The sequence below is a fragment of the Melanotaenia boesemani genome, chromosome 3 (assembly GCF_017639745.1).
Source record: "Melanotaenia boesemani isolate fMelBoe1 chromosome 3, fMelBoe1.pri, whole genome shotgun sequence".
Taxonomy (NCBI): domain Eukaryota; kingdom Metazoa; phylum Chordata; class Actinopteri; order Atheriniformes; family Melanotaeniidae; genus Melanotaenia; species Melanotaenia boesemani.
The window spans coordinates 731,549-748,153 of NC_055684.1; the positions used below are offsets into that span (position 1 = coordinate 731,549).

The 16,605-nt window shown below is 43.8% G+C and overlaps 1 protein-coding gene across 5 annotated transcripts in view; it reads left to right on the top strand.

The window, feature by feature from the left end:
* The window catches only part of epha8 (eph receptor A8), a 265,597-nt gene extending 249,571 nt beyond the window's left edge, over positions 1-16,026 (top strand). For 2 of the 5 annotated variants that reach the window (XM_041981741.1, XM_041981743.1), the window contains exons 12-20: positions 1,030-1,097; positions 1,375-1,500; positions 2,008-2,193; positions 5,354-5,415; positions 5,866-6,093; positions 10,998-11,147; positions 11,238-11,428; positions 12,380-12,538; positions 15,036-16,026. In XM_041981741.1, the coding sequence (XP_041837675.1) occupies positions 1,030-1,097; positions 1,375-1,500; positions 2,008-2,193; positions 5,354-5,415; positions 5,866-6,093; positions 10,998-11,147; positions 11,238-11,428; positions 12,380-12,538; positions 15,036-15,150 (1,285 nt within the window). In that variant the 3' untranslated portion in view covers positions 15,151-16,026. Of the gene's footprint in view, positions 1-1,029; positions 1,098-1,374; positions 1,501-2,007; positions 2,194-5,353; positions 5,416-5,865; positions 6,094-10,997; positions 11,148-11,237; positions 11,429-12,379; positions 12,539-15,035 lie in introns of those variants that run through there. The other 3 variants (XM_041981742.1, XM_041981745.1, XM_041981744.1) reach the window with 2 other exon arrangements.
* The last annotated feature ends 579 nt before the right edge of the window (positions 16,027-16,605 follow it).

The window sequence follows — 16,605 nt, forward strand, 5'->3', positions numbered from 1 at the left end:
GACGGATGTTATAGAGATAGACGTTATACAGACGGATGTTATAGAGATAGACGTTATACAGACGGATGTCATAGAGATAGACGTTATACAGACGGATTTTATAGAGATAGACGTTATACAGACGGATGTTATAGAGATAGACGTTATACAGACGGATGTTATAGAGATTGACGTTATACAGACGGATGTTATAGAGATAGACGTTATACAGACGGATGTTATAGAGATAGACGTTATACAGACGGATGTTATAGAGATAGACGTTATACAGACGGATGTTATAGAGATAGACGTTATACAGACGGATTTTATAGAGATAGACGTTATACAGACGGATGTTATAGAGATAGATGTTATACAGACGGATGTTATAGAGATAGACGTTATACAGACGGATTTTATAGAGATAGACTTTATACAGACGGATGTTATAGAGATAGACGTTATACAGACGGATGTTATAGAGATAGATGTTCTTTGGACAAGGTGTTTATTTGCTAACCCTTTGAATTAAACTGTGTTTGCATTCACTGCGATAGAAGAGCTGGCTGATAAGTCCTTATTAGTTCTTATTGATTTATTAACCCTTAAAATTCCCTTAAAATTAAAATTGCTTTGCCATTTTTGTCTGTAAAATGTGAGCTTTTAATCCCAGTATAAACCAGTCTGTTATGTGAACTGTGATAAATAATGCTGTTATCATGGATCATTGTGGATTTACCAGATAGAGTCTCTGAATAAAACTACATTTAGTGGCTGGATTGTAAACCTCCTGGACGGGATAGAAATGCCTGGAAAACGTCCGTAGATCAGCTAAAGGGTAAAATATCCATCACAGTTTTCCCCACAGAGATACACACCACCGCTCCAGGTGGAGGAGGAGTTGGACCTCAGGGGTCTGCTGGAGGTTTAAGGGTTAATAATTATAAGCTGTGGTCAAAGTTTGATCCTACAAATTTTCCACTGTTGTCCTGTATTCATCCCGCTCTATGTTTTTGTGTGTGTGTGTGTGTGTGTGTGTGTGTGTAGACACTGTGGCTACAGCAAGGCCTTCCAGGACTCTGATGAGGAGAAGATGCATTACCAGAATGGTCACGGTATGTTTGGCCCATTCCTCAGTTATTACCAACATTAGATTAGATCACATCCCTTGAAGGGATTGCATTTTCATCCCTGCGTTACAAAGTTCATCCTGGGAGCAAACAATTTTCATCAGCCTCTGATTACAGGAGGACACACTCCTCCTTCCATCCCTCTCCCTGAATCCATCCCTCCTGCTTCATCTGGCTTCCCGCCGCCACGGCAACAGGGCTCAGATGTGATGTTGGTCTCATTCTCCGATATGTGACTAAATGCTAATGTTGTTTATTTTAGTGTCATTCCCCGATGCGAGATTCTATATCGACCCACACACTTATGAGGACCCCTGCCAGGCCGTCCATGAGTTTGCCCGAGAAATTGAAGCTTCCAGGATCAAAATAGAGAAAATCATTGGCTCAGTTTAAAAAAAAAAAACAAACACACACACACACACACACACACACACACACACACACACACACACACACACACACACACACACACACACACACACACCGAGCAAGACTTATTGGCTAAGCTAAGTTAAAGTCATTGGCCGGTGTAAAGGCTGTGGTGTGCAGCAGAGAGGAGGATAGCCGGGGCTGTCAGTCAAATCTGCTCAGCCTGGCAGGGATGCTAACCCTGCTGCACAATACACCAGCGTACAGGCGGCGGCTGCAGAGAAACACTAACTGCAATTACTCTCAGACTTCTCCTCAGCTAAAGATAAGAAGCAGAGGGTAATTAGTTGCTGTATATACCACGCAGACAGTCGCTCCACAACTAGATTTCTTTCTCTTATCTGAAAAGGAAAATTAACTGACACATTCTCATTTACACTGATGCTTTAAGCAGGGTGGGGACAGCTGGGTGCAGAGGATACTCGTATGTTGGAATATTTAGGCTGTTTCTCTGCCATGTGCTCAGGAGAGTTTGGGGAGGTGTGCTATGGACGTATGAGATTGCCGGGGAAACGAGACATTCCAGTGGCGCTGAAGACCCTGAAGGCCGGATACACAGAGAAGCAGAAGAGAGACTTCCTGGCCGAGGCGTCCATAATGGCCCAGTTTGACCACCCGAATGTCATCCACCTTGAGGGAGTGGTAACTCACAGTACGCTGACACTGAGACCGTCCTTGATGTTCAGGATTCATTAGAAACAGGATCCATTCCCCAGGATGGGTGAAGAGTAGCGGGAATATTCCACACAACTAGAGTTGAGCTCATTTAAAATAACAAGTAAAAAGTAGACATCTATAAATGGCCCAGGAGGAAAGAAGATGAAGGTGAAGGTGAAAAAATGACTCAAATGCTGAGTAACCGATGGTAACGCCTGATTTGTGGTTTAGAAAAATATAAAATAACTTGCAAATTCTGGTATTTTTAAATTTGAAAAGAAAATAATAAATAATATCTTTAAAAATAACAAATTAATTCACAAAAACTACAAATTTCTAAAACTCTTCCGTGTCCTGTGTTACCTGTCGACAGCTGGGAGGGAACCTCTAGTGGACCACAGGTGAGGACTCACACCTGCTGGGATGACAGCTCAGCGTAAGGTGTAGTCTAGCCGTCCCTGGAGGATGTGATGGTCCTACGATGCTTCCCATTGGCCAGACCACACATGGTGATCTATTCATGGACAGACGGAGATACGACACACTGTTATGGACTTATTATGTTTCACTTTTCATAAGAAATAAATAATTAGGAGTCTTTCACCCCATAAAGCTTGAAGTTATAAACAATTATATAAAAATAAATAAATACAGTAAAAAAAGAAAGTCTGGAATAAAATAAAAGTCCATTAAAATGAAATAAACAGCTATTAATAAATAAAAATGAATGTAAAAATAATAGTAAAATAAACAAATAAATCATATAAAAATAATGTATTTTTAAAGCCTGAGGTGGTTTAAATGTGTGATGCCAGGCATGATGATGTTAACGGTGGTGCAGCTTTCCCAACGTCCACGTCTAGTTGTTGAAGGTTTTTCTGTAGAATTTATGTCCCTCTAGGGTTACCATAGAGTAGACAAGCTTTTTTATGAGATTTGTAGTTGCCAGGAAACAATAAAGGGATGGAGTCACTGCTGAATGGCGTAGCTGATGTCCCGCCTCCATTTGTTGTTTGTTGCAAGCTATTAGCTCCCTGGGTTCATCTCGTTATAGAACCATACACGTGAAAAGGGCATACATCTCTAATCTCCTTCCTCTCTGACTCCAGCTGCTCTGCTGTGGCATCGTCTCTAGAAGCTTGTGCAACGTCTCAACTTTTATCTCCAACCAGCGTTGCTTTCATTTCTCTCCAGCATGTTGTATTGAAGGTGGAGAGTCCGACCACTGAGCTAAGCCTTCAGGGTTCAGGTCTGGACTCTGTGGCGGTCAGTCCGTGCGTGAGAATGATGTCTCCTTGTTCATGTGGAAATGTTCTTTCACTATTAAACATGGTCCTGAGTTCTTCTGCTGTTTTTCCTCCATCTGGTTCCACCAAACGTTGAAGCAGGGACGTGCGGTCAGGAGAGGCCTCGCCTGTCATGATAAAGAAAAAAATACATGAAATAAATATTAATATTTTCCACTGATCTGTGTTAAAGATGTGGTTTCAGTATGACTACACATTTTTGACACTTTATTGAGTAAAACTCGCCAAATTTGAATATTTCTGGATCAGATCCTGGGCAGAAATCCCAGGTGAGGCCGTGGTGAGCTGGACCTCCTCTGACTGGTGATCCAGTACAAACTGGGTTCATGACACGTTTCTGTTCCTCAGCATGTCCAACATGAACGTTACAGAAATATGTGTTATACACCATGACTCTCCACAATCTGTGTAACGTCTTTAATGTGTGTGTGAGAGAATTATTCCTGCTGATCTACAATAAAGTGCAGAGAAAAGTCAGCAGGTGAGGCAGCAGTACTCTGCCTCACCTCGAGGGGGCGCTCTCACACACCAAAACAATGTGGACTGTTGCCAACTTAGCAACCTTGTCTTTCAGACCCCTCTAGCACTTTTTTAGTAACTAGCGACCAAAAATCTAAAAAAAAAAAAAACAACTTTATCTGGAAGTATTTGAGACTTTTGGAAACTGACGTATATGAACGTAGTTTGTTCTTCTCAATGAGGAGTGGGTGCTGCGTAGGCACCTCCCCAACCACAAGCAGTCCGAAGAGGCTTGGTCCTCTCGTAGCAGCAGCTGCATTCAGAGCAGAGATGATCACCTGGTTCATGACCAGCCCAAAGCTGCTGCTGGGTGATCCTACGCTGGCTTACCGTCAGATATGAAAGTCTATTAATGAGGAGTGTGGAGGAAAACGTTTACAAAGTTAAAGGTGAAATGTTGCAGACTCCTAATTAGAAAACAACCCACACTTAATAAATTTCAACTACAATAAAAAAGAAAATATTAGCAAAAGGATTTGTTTTATTTTTATTATTTTTGCCTTTTTAAACATTTTAGTTTGTCTTTTCATCATTTTTGGCCTTTCCCGTGAGATTCCTCTCCACAGCAGCCTTCATTACAACTACATGTACCAGACTGTTATGCAAATTAGATGATGACGTGATTTAATGACTTTTAGGACGCCAGTAGCTGCTTTTCTCACTGAAGAGTTGGCAACAGTGGGTGTGTGAGTGTAAATGAAAGAGGAATGCTGATGGGATATGAAGCATTACAAGTTACATGCTGTTGAATGAATATTGAAATAAGATGCTCTTTTCAGTTCTTACAACAGTAAATCACCACCTGCCATGAACCTCACCGCACGTCCCTGTGTTTCCGTGATCACTGATCACCATCATTCAGGATATTTTTCTGACCACATTTCTTCCTGGAAGACGATGGTTCCCACCATCCTTTCAGTCTTTATTCATGTGTTGGACAGTTTAACCCAGTTCTAGTAGTTTCTGCTTCTCCTGAGATGTTTCCTCTGCTTGATGCCGATGATCTGACCCTTCTTAACCTTTAAATGGTGTTTGTATCCTGGGGGATACAGACATTTGGCAGGATGTGAGGTGCTTTAGGTCATACCCGGCCCGGTGATTCCCAGCCAGTCATGCAGCCCCATAATAACTCCCTCGCCTGTCCAGCTTCTGCTCAACAAAGGCCACAAATCTAAAAACCAGACAGAAACTTGTAGTTTACATGTTGATGGGAGTCTAATGGATGCTTCAGGCCAGCTGTGGAACCAGTACATGCGACATGTTTAATGGTGAAACTGAATGATCAGGTTTGCACATGGATCACGTGTCTGCTTGTGTTTGTCCCTCCAGGCAAACCAGTGATGATCATCACAGAATACATGGAGAATGGCTCTCTAGACTCCTTCCTCAGGGTAGGTGTTTACGCTTGTTTAGAATCTGCCTTTGACTGTCTGCTATGGGCTGATGGAGGACTGGCTTTTGCTTCTGCAGACTCCTCGTTGCCCTCATAACTTAAAAAGCACACAAAGCAGAAGTAAAGGACCCCCATGCTTCCTTTCTGTGGTTTCTTTGTCCAGTCAGCGTATTGCATCTCTGTTTATGTAAAGAACATCTGGAGAGGATTTCTTTCCCATGGATTTCCTGGGCTGGAATGACTTGCTGTGTGTTTCCAGGTTGATTTAACATCATCTCAGACCCACAAAGTCAAACAGCTCCAGTGTGTGCTCGTATGAAACGGCTGCAGATAATTATTCTCTCATCTTTAGTCTCCGTGGAATCTTGATTAAAATCTCCTGCTGAATCACCCTGCTTCAGTATCATCACAGTTTTTTTTCCTTTTCCTTCTGTCTGTTTGCTTGCAGAGACACGATGGCCAGTTCACCATCATCCAGCTGGTGGGGTTGCTGCGCGGCATCGCGGCAGGTATGACCTACCTGTCTGACCTGGGCTACATCCACCGAGACCTGGCCGCCCGTAACATCCTGGTGAACAGCAACCTGGTGTGTAAGGTGTGTGACTTTGGGCTGTCCAGAGTCCTGGAGGACGACCCCGACGCTGCATACACCACCAGTGTGAGTTTTCACATTGAGGCAAGCATTAATGCAGCAACACACACACACACACACACACACACACACAGAGCTCTCTGATAACCCCGTTTTATTCAGATTTTATTTCAAACTAAAGTTTGTAACTAAAAACGTGACCATTTAACGGAGAAAATCAGAGCTTTTCATGTTGGAAAAAACTTTAGGATGAAGTGAAATATTTATCCAGTCCGAACTCTTGAACATTCTTGTAGCGAGACACAAAGTTTTGTGTTTATTGAACGTTTCCTCCACTTTAACTGAATTTATTCTCCCTCAGATGGAAAACTTTTGTTGTTTGTTGGTTTTATATGAGTAGATTTAATAGATAATAAGAAAAAAATAGTGAATATGTTGTTTTCTGTGTTCCCTCAGACTTCTAACCAATAAGTCACTTATACTCCTCACGTTATCAGATTTAAAGCTTCTGTGACTTTATAAAGAAGTGAAATTGACTAAATTAATATAGTTTATGTTTCTTCTGGATCAATTTTCATCTTTTTTTCCACCAAATAATTTTATTTGCAACCGACCCCAACCAATCAGAGTGTGAAAACAAAGACTGGGGTCAGATATACAGTCTGTAAGCCTTAAAGCAGGGGTGCCCAAAGGCAGTCCTTCAGGACCACAGTCCTGTGGGGGGCAGTCCTTCAGGACCACAGTCCTGGAGGGACGCAGATGTCTAGGGATGCTGTCCTATAGGGACGCAGTCCTGGAGGACCACCTCCAGAGCCAGAATGAATCTTGGACCACCCAGGCTCCTCCCAATAATAAATATGTTAATGAGTATAAATAAATTACATGGTTTCTTTTTTTCCCTAAAAAATAAAGATCCTTCTCAGCTACAGATCTTCCCTTTGTGCCCCTGGTCCTCCAGCTGAGCTACTCCTAGAAGTGCCTTGGGTCCCGTGGTCTGGACCATGGAAAACTTGGATTATCTTTAGTTTGCTGTTATATGTTGCTTCATCTTTCCTCTGAAATCAATAGAGTTACATACATATTTGCATACATACAAAACGTCCTCAAAGTGTGAGTCAGTGTTTATGAAAACAGGTTTTTTGTGGAGCTTAAAGCCCTCCCTTCCCCTCCTGCTCATCAGACTGCTGAATGTTCCAGAAAGAGTTCAACATAACTTCAGCTCAGTGTGATTTTTCTTAAGTGAAGGCATGAAGATGAAATAGATCAGTGAATGTTTTCATCTGTGTGTCATCGCAGCAGAACGCTGGAGAAAATTAAACACACAAAAAAAATGAACATTTTAAATGCAGGAGATCAGCTTTTCTCAGCCTGTTCGGACCAGTTTCTGTATCAACTCACATTTTGTGTCGTAAACTAATCAAAACTATATTTCCAGTTCCACTGAGATCTGGCCCAGAAAGTAACATCAGGACAATAATAAAACCGTCTTACGAAAGCAAAACAGGTTCAATCCGACTGTCTTGGTGGTGGAGGTGCTGCAGCAGAGAGCAGCTCCATGTAAACGCTGCAGACTGCTGGGAAGCCATGCATCAAGTCTGATGCAGCCACATCCCAGCCTACAGATGGAAATCAACGTTTCACACTTTTGCCTGTTGCAGCTGTGAAAGCAGCAGTCAGGCAGCAGAGTGGACGTCAGTATGAGCTGCATCCCTGGCAGTCGCTCTGAGACGCTCCAGCAGCTTCACAACAACGCAAACCCTTCGCATTTCGGCCTGGAAGCTGAGCGAGGGAACTTTGAACCCACCAGAAGACGTTCGGGACATCTGGTGTCAGAAATTTAACCTTGAGTGTATGAAATAAGCTCCAGGAGTCTCTCTTCCAGGCAGCTGAGCAGACTTTAATACAGCAGAAGTCTTCGTTAAACATCTGTCATGGTGTTCTCCAACTTCCTACTTAGTTTATTTTGAAAATACGCTCCTGTTTTTTCTATATGTGACTTCCTTTTCAAGTGAAATTTACTCTCACACACGAGCAGAAGTCTTTTTATACGTACTGGTGAAATATGATTTCAGAAATTTCACTATAACTTGTGAATGATTTCAGTGTGACATACGACCAGGTTTTAGAGTCAAGTGTGAAGGACTCACGTGACGCTGAGACGGTCATTCAGAATAATGTCTCAAATGGCCCTCATAGGAAGCACTTTGTTCTTTTGGAAAGTCGTGTTTCATTCTGTGGGAGGTAATTAAGCATCAAGCTGATATCAGGATTTATTTAGGTAGCTCACGTAGATACTGATGTTTGCAGGTTTATTTTGGTCCTGTAGCTCTAAGAAATCTCAGATTAACTGCCTCATGCTGCCATTTACAATCATAGCTCATAGAAAACTTCATTTAATTTGTAATTCTTTATTTTTTTTATTAAATAAACCTATTTGTTATTTTATTTTATGTATTATATCTATTTTATCATTTTAAATTTAACTGACTAATTAACGCAGGGGTCCACAGAGTTTAATCTGCATTCTCAGTCCAGGGGTCAAGTCCTCCGGGGGCCCCTGGGACGTGACTTGGTCGATAACAAGAAAACTGGAACATAGAAAGCAAACACTTGATCTCAACTTAGCACAAGGCTGGCGATAATCTAGCAGGGGAGGAGAGATTAAGTAGAGCTGAGCACAGGTGAGGATGGGGAGCAATCAGGTGGAACCAATGACCCTGATTAAGGAAGCAATCACTAGAGTCCTGGAAGGAACATGAATCATGTCAAAAAGCTAGAAAATGTCACTCAACTATGTTCAAAAGCCGGTGCAAAGAAGCGGGTCTTGAGTGGGGACTTAAGCCCAATCTCATTTCACCCCTTACCCCTTAAAACGGAGCTAGAAGGGGTAGGGCTGAAAAGTCAACCCCTATGAATTGGGACACCCCTTCAACAGTTACATACGTCATCAGTAGTCACTAAAGAACATTTTACACAGGAACTGGAAGAAACTTTAAATAAAAAAAAAAAAAACAATAAATATATTAAAAAATATTAAACATGGGGCTCAAACAGGAAAAACCAGCAAAACTGCCGGCTGTATTTAAAAAAACTAGGAAAAACTATATTATGCATTGTTGCTGTTTGTGAAGCTGAAATATCTCCCTCATCACTGCGTGTCAGTCTGATCTGTGAGCAGTGAGCGAACCGTTGCTGCGACGCTGCGTCTTTTTGACATATAAGCTGGGACACCTGCACAAAAGTAATGCGGCCCACTGGGAATCCTCTAGAACCTCTCCATTAGCCGGTATTGCTCTTGATGTGTATTCCAGCGTGAGAAATCAGAGGTTTAGCGTGAGCGCGTAAGAAGCCACTCAAATGCACGAGTCTCACGGCCGATGCGTGACAGTAGCCCTGTAAACAAACGCAGCGTACCGGCTCGCACAGGTTAGTGGTTCACCACGGGCTCGTGCTGCAACATGCTGCTGTCAAACATCACATGAGAGAGATCACTCCGCAAGAGCGTTCAGTCGAGATACTGCATAGTGAAACCTGTTGTCATACACAGTCTATGGTGAAGTAAGATGGGGGAAATAATAAAAACTATCGCGGTGGCAAACTTGTTGCGCTCATTTTTTCCTTACAGTGCAATTAATTGACTTATTGCTTATCGACAGTCATGTGTGGGACGTAATGTACGAATTTTGCATGCAATTAAAATTAATCGTGTGTGCTGGTATACTCTCTTTTTCTCTGTGGCTTTTTTTTTTTTTTGTGCGAGTGTGTGTTGTCCTGCACCTCAAGAAAGCGTGATGTGCGTAGAAACACTTGCTTTCTCATATAGAACAGGAAATTTTTCATACCCCTCCGTTTCAAGTGGGCCTCTGAAAAATCTTCGTTTGAAGGGGTATATAGCCCTACCCCTTACCCCTACCCCTCTGTCCTAAAAGAAACTGGGACACCCCTACCTCTATACGTGAACGCGCAAAACGGAGGGGTAGGGCTAAGTGGTGAAGTGGGATTCAGCCTTAGAACCAGAACCAGACTGGACAGCTCTGATGTGAAGTGGCAAAATGATCAACAACTTGGAAGAACCGGAAAAGCTCCGTCACTCCTGAATCTGGACCTGGTGGGCTGGACCTCCAGAAGGAGTTGTGTAGAAGACCTCTGAGCCCTGGCTGGAGCAGCAGCTCGGGCAAATACAGGGAGCCAAACGTTTAAGGTTCTAAAAACAAGTAATACAATTTTGTACTGAGTCGTTAAACTAACAGGAAGCCAGTGCACAGTAGCAGCAGGGTGATGGGACCACATGGCCTCCTCCCTGTAAACAGCCTCGCAGCTGCTGACCACGGCCATGAGACAGGAAGCTGCGTCTAACCTGACACTTTACTAGATAATCTCTGATTTTCACATCGTTGCTTGGTTTTATTTCTGACCTGAGTTTCTTTTACTATATTTACTGCACAGCATAAAAATATATTACTACTACTAATAATAATAATCATAATAATTTTACTCTGTCTCTGGAAGGACATGCCCGAGTTGCCCAGCAACGAGGGAAGATCCTGCGGGGTCCATGTGCTCTGACAATAAAGAATTAAATGAAAGTACAAGAAACACCAATACTCTCATAAATAAATAGTATCAATTATGTTAAACGTTTTGCTAACTTTGTCTTTATTCTTGGCTCCGCCTCTTTTCTCCCGACAGTCCAGCTCAGCTGTGGATATGTAGTAAAAATGGTCCTGCGTCATGATCTTTTCTTTTACCCAACGGAAGTCCAGGCTGGTTTGGAGAAACTGATACTGGAAGCATTTCTAACAGTAGGATGATGAACCATCCAAACTAAACCTCAGTGCTGGTGTTCATGTTGACTCGGTCCTCCACAGGGCTTCATAACCGTTTTGTCTTCTCAGTACTTTTGGACAAGCATGGAAAGTCTTGACCAGGCTTTGGATTTGAGCCAGACTCTGATGCATCCTGTTTGATCTTTGCTGCATTTCCAACAGGGAGGGAAGATCCCCATCCGATGGACGGCCCCGGAGGCCATCACATACAGAAAGTTCTCCTCCTCCAGCGATGTGTGGAGCTACGGTGTGGTAATGTGGGAGGTGATGTCTTACGGAGAGCGGCCATACTGGAATCTCACCAACAGAGATGTGAGCGCTGCTTTCTGAACCAGACCTGTGTCACACAACAGAAGCAAACGCTGTAAACTGATGCAGATATTCCTGTTTTAACACGTGCAGGTGATCAAGTCGGTGGAGGAGGGCTACAGGCTGCCGGCTCCGATGGGCTGCCCTGCTGCTCTGCACACGCTCATGCTGGACTGCTGGCAGAAGGACCGCAACGAGAGGCCACGCTTCTGCCAGATAGTTACTGTCCTCGACAAGCTAATCCGCAACCCGGAGAACCTGAAGTCCATGGATACGCTCTGCAGGTGGGCGGGCGGCTCAGCAGATCTGTGTCTCATGTGCCTTTTCATTCCAGACAGCTAGCCAGCGTTTACTCAAATATTGCTTCATGTGATTACGGTGGTGTATTAAGCTGCAAATCAAAGCAAACGCGCCACCTGCTAGGGTTTAGGAAGAGGCTCTTCTGGAGAGTACATGACAGGCTACTCAGTTCTTTCCAACCAGGCCCACAATACAGCAGGTTTTACATGTTTCCCCTGCTTCCACACACCTGACTCAAATTAATGAGTCTTTGTATAGAACCTGATAGGCTGTTAGATCCATTTCATTTGATTCAGGTGTGTTGAAGCAGGAATACACTGAAAACCAATTGCAAGAATGAACTGAGTAGCCCTGGCATATGGTGACCAACAGCGGCCGAAGTAGGAGGCAGAGTGATCCAGCCTCTTCATGCTGCCGTCCAGCATGGCTGCGCTAGGATAAAGTTGAAGACTAAAGTTTCCCTCACAGTTGTCTGGCAGATGAAGCCAGGGGTCTTGTTCGTTTTCCATTAAGCTCATTGCTGATGGACGCGCTGTGCGTTAAGTAAAAGCCTTGCTGTGATATTGACATTGATCCGCGGAGGATCTGGCAGCAGGTTTGAGAGGACACCCGGGCTCAAGCTGGATCTGTGTAAATTGCTCAGTTAAGATTCCGAGCCCTATAGAGTCAGTGGTGCACAGCACTGTGCTTCTAAGGGAAGCGGTAGGCAGAAAAGAAGGATTTTTTCTAGTATTAATCTGTCCAAAGCAGCTATCACGCCGCCTCCACCTCCTCTCTATCATTTTAACTGCTATTGATTTTCTGTCTCGATTACCAGCACATTTCAAAGCCCTGTTTTCCCCCGGCTGCTCTTGCTCTTCTCATTTTCTAACTCTCAACTAATCTTTTTGTCATCCTATTAATCTTTCTCTGCCATCTCTCTGTCTTCGCTGCAGTTTAAACAGCCCTCCGCTGATGGAGAGAGCCATCCCTGACTTCAGCAGCTGTAACTCAGTAGACGAGTGGCTGGACACCATAAAGATGGGCCGCTACAAGGAGCACTTTGCTGCAGGGGGCTTCCACACTCTGGGTCACGTCATTAGCATGAAGCAGGGGTATGTGCTGCTGTGATGGAGAGCGATAGCAGCTCAGAGGTGATGCTGAGCTGTTAGTAGGAGTCGCCTGTCAGCCTCTAACAGCAGGTGTAGGCAGGAAGAAAAACAAGAAATCAATGCACACAGCCTCTAAACTGTTGAACAAACAGCTGGTTCTGCATTCAGTTAACTTCAGAAAACAGGAGTTTAGAGTGACTGAAAGGACATTAAAGTGGACAATGAAAGATCTTAGGGTGATACAGCTTAACAGGAAATGAAAATAGAAACTAGAAATAGAGAGATAGAAATATGAATATATATATATATATATACATATATATATATATATATATATATATATATATATATAGAAAATCGCTATAAAATTCTGTTATAGCTATATAGTGGGGGAGGATGCCGGTCAGGCCTGGCAGACCCAAGCGTGTTGTGAGGGTCTGCTGGGAACGTCTGGCGGAGTCCCCTGTCAGAAAGAGTTTCAACTCCCATCTCCGGCAGAGTTTCAACCATGTCCTGGGTGAGGCGGGGGACATTGAGTCCGAATGGGCTGTGTTCCGTGCCTCTATTGTTGAGGCGGGCAACTGAAGCTGTGGCCGTAAGGTCATCAGTGCCTGTCGTGGCGGTAACCCCCGAACTTGTTGGTCAGTATGGCAAAAACTCGGGCATGGGAGGAGTTTGGAGAGGCCATGGAGAATGACTTCCGGACGGCTTTGAGGAGATTCTGGTCCACCATCCGGCGGCTCAGGAGGGGAAAGCAGTGCTCCGTCAACACTGTGTACAGTGGGGATGGGTGCTGCTGACTTCGACTCGGGACATTATGAAGTGGTGGAGGGAATACTTCAAAGACCTTCTTAATCCCACAAACACATCTTCTGATGAGGAAGCAGAGTCTCGGGTAGCTGGTGCTGGCTCTCCCATCTCTGGGGCTGAGTAGCTGAGGTGGTTAAAAAGCTCCTTGGTGGCAGGGCCCCGGGGGTGGATGAGGTCCACCCAGAGTTCCTTAAGGCTCTGGATGCTGTAGGGCTGTCTTGGCTGACACACCTCTGCAGCATTACATGGACATCGGGGACAGTTCCCCTGGACTGGCAGACTGGGGTGGTGGCCCCCCTCTTCAAAAAGGGGGACCGGAGGGTGTGCTCCAACTACAGAGGGATCACACTCCTTAGCCTCCTTGGTAAGGTCTATTCAGTGGTGCTGGAGAGGAGGGTCTGTCGGATAGTCCAACCTCGGGTTGAAGAGGAACAGTGTGGTTTTTGTTCCGGTCGTGGAACAGTGGACCAGCTCTACACCATCTTCAGGTTCTTGGAGGGGGCATGGGAGTTCACTCAACCAAACTACATGTGCTTTGTGGACCTGGAGAGGCATTTGACCGTGTTCCCCTGAGGACTTCTGTGGAGGTGTTCCGTACAAACTGTCCGGTCCCTGTATGACCGGTGTCAGAGCTTGGTCCACATCGCCGGGAGTAAATCAGAATCGTTTCCAGTGAGGGTTGGACTCCACCAAGGCTGCCCTTTGTCACCGATTCTGTTCATAACCTTTATGGACAGAATTTCTAGGCGCAGCCGAGGTGTCGAGGGGATCCGGTTTGGTGGCCTCAGGATTGGGTCTCTGCTCTTTGTGGATGATGTGGTTCTGTTGTTCGTCAGGCCGTGATCTTCAGCTCTCACTGAAGCGATTCACAGCCGAGTGTGAAGCAGCTGGGATGAGAATCAGCACCTCCAAGTCCGAGACCATGGTCCTCAGCTGGAAAAGGGTGAGGTGTTTTCTCCAGGTCGGGAATGAGGTCCTGTCCCAAGTGGAGGAGTTCACGTATCTCGGGGTCTTGTTCACGAGTGAGGGAAGGATGGAGCGGGAGATGGACAGGTGGATCGGTGCGGCGTCTGCAGTGATGCGGACTCTGCATCGGTCTGTCGTGGTAAAGAAGGAGCTGAGCCAAAAGGCAAAGCTCTCGATTTACCGGTCGATCTACGTTCCTACCCTCATCTATGGTCACGAGCTGTGGGTAGTAACCGAAAGAACAAGATCGCAAACACAAGCGGCCAAAATGAGTTTCCTCTGCAGGGTGGCTGCGCTCTCCCTTATTATAATAATAATAATAATAATAATAATAATAATACATGTACTTTTCTGTTAATCTTTTGTGTATTTGTTTACTTTTTTCCTCTTTTTCTCTCCCTTCTTTATCCTGTCAGGTCCAGCATTAATATGTAAATTCAGTTGAACATCCATAAAGCTCCTCTTGGCAGAGTTAATGTGTTTGGCACAACTCGGCAGCCAGACCATCATTCTGCTGTCATGATGCGGGACAATTTTACACAACATGACAGTGGAAATGTCTCATAAAACACTTGATGAAGATTAGAAACGTTTCCAACTTATTTATTCATATACTATGTAAATAAAGTTGCAAGCTGCGCCTTAAACAAAAAATATTTCTAAATATGGGTAATGTGAAGCTTTGAGTCATCATTGACTGGAAACCTCTGTTTGTGCCCTGCAGAGACATCCAGAGGCTCGGGGTGACGTTGATGGGCCATCAGAAGAAGATCATGACCAGCGTCCAGCTGATGAGGGCACAAGCCCTCAACAAGAGCGTCCCATCAGTGCATGTATAACTTCCAAGCAGAGGTTTCACCTGCTCAGATGTGGAAACCAAGGCTTCTCTTAGGTTGAGAAGGACTCCAGGGGAATGAAGATCATCAGATAAACAGGAAATGCTGGAATTTTACGAAACTTTCACTTGGAAGATAAAAGGACTAAATATGATAAAAGGACTAAATATGAGAGGTTTTATCAGCAGATCAAGTTAACATGGCTTGATTGGGACTAACTTTTCTGTTTTCTCTTCCTACCAAGTTAAATTTTCTGTCTTGTTCATGAATGGAAAGACTGCCTTAATTACCACAAATTATTTTCATTTTATTGTCTACCAAGAGAAGATAATTTATCAAGAATTTATAAGAGTAATATGATTTACGGGGACAGAAAAGCAGATTGAAGACATGAAGCTTGAGCCAGAAAAACGCTGGATGGGGCTCAGCATGGAGAAGGCCTCCTTCACCCTGGGATGTGAATGCCAACAACCAGCTCGTTTCTGCACCATCCACCCTCCATGAATAAGCCGGGGGAGCTGCTGCGCCCCCACCCAGTCTGAAGCTGCATAGCATGGCAGATGTGTGTGATTCAGTTACCGTGCACTTTATTCTACAATCTCTGCTTGTTGTAGAGGTCACAGATCTCTTTGCAGCCATGGCTGGAGCCACAACATCAGGCCTTGTTTTAGAAATATTAATTCAATACAATATAAAACCCAGTAAGAGAAATCTAACAATCATTAGTGATGTAATTACCTCGTTTGTGGGATTTCTATCAAAACTATTGTCTGTGCCAGTAAACATAAAAAGAAAAAATATTCAGATTCCACACAACATTTTGAAACAAATATTGGCCGTTTTAGATTGTGATGAATACTAATTTAGGGTTGTTTTTTTTTTTTTTTTTTTACTTTGTTTTGCCATTTTTTTCTAATTCTGTGGGATTTCAGATTTAAATGTGAAGTAGGCATGTTTTACATGCACATTTTGAAGTTTTGAGATAGGAAGTTAGAAAAGGAACCTCAGTAGGACCTGAGTGAGGAATTAAAGCTTACATTATTGCTTGATTGGTGCACAATGCGACTGCTAATCAGCGAAGGAAATTACCTGCCGTTTACATAGCCACTGCAAATATCTGAATACAAAATAAATCACATACATTGGAGAAAATATATAAGTGAAACATAATCTATCATCTATTTTTCTGAGATCTGGACTGCTCAGACCTCCAATATGGCTTCCATTGTCCCACTAAATATGATTTAAGCGGTTTTCTGAACCGCTGCTACATGCTACACATACTAGGTAGTAGGAGTGGTCATTAACTTCTGCATTAGACTTTGGCTTCATTTGCTCTGGAAGTCCAGTTTGATTGGGGAGGTGTCAGTGTACGAATTCTGATGTGGAACAAAGAGGTGAACTCCGGTCTGCATACAAACATAAATCTATTCGCTTTAAGCGAACCAAATACAGGAA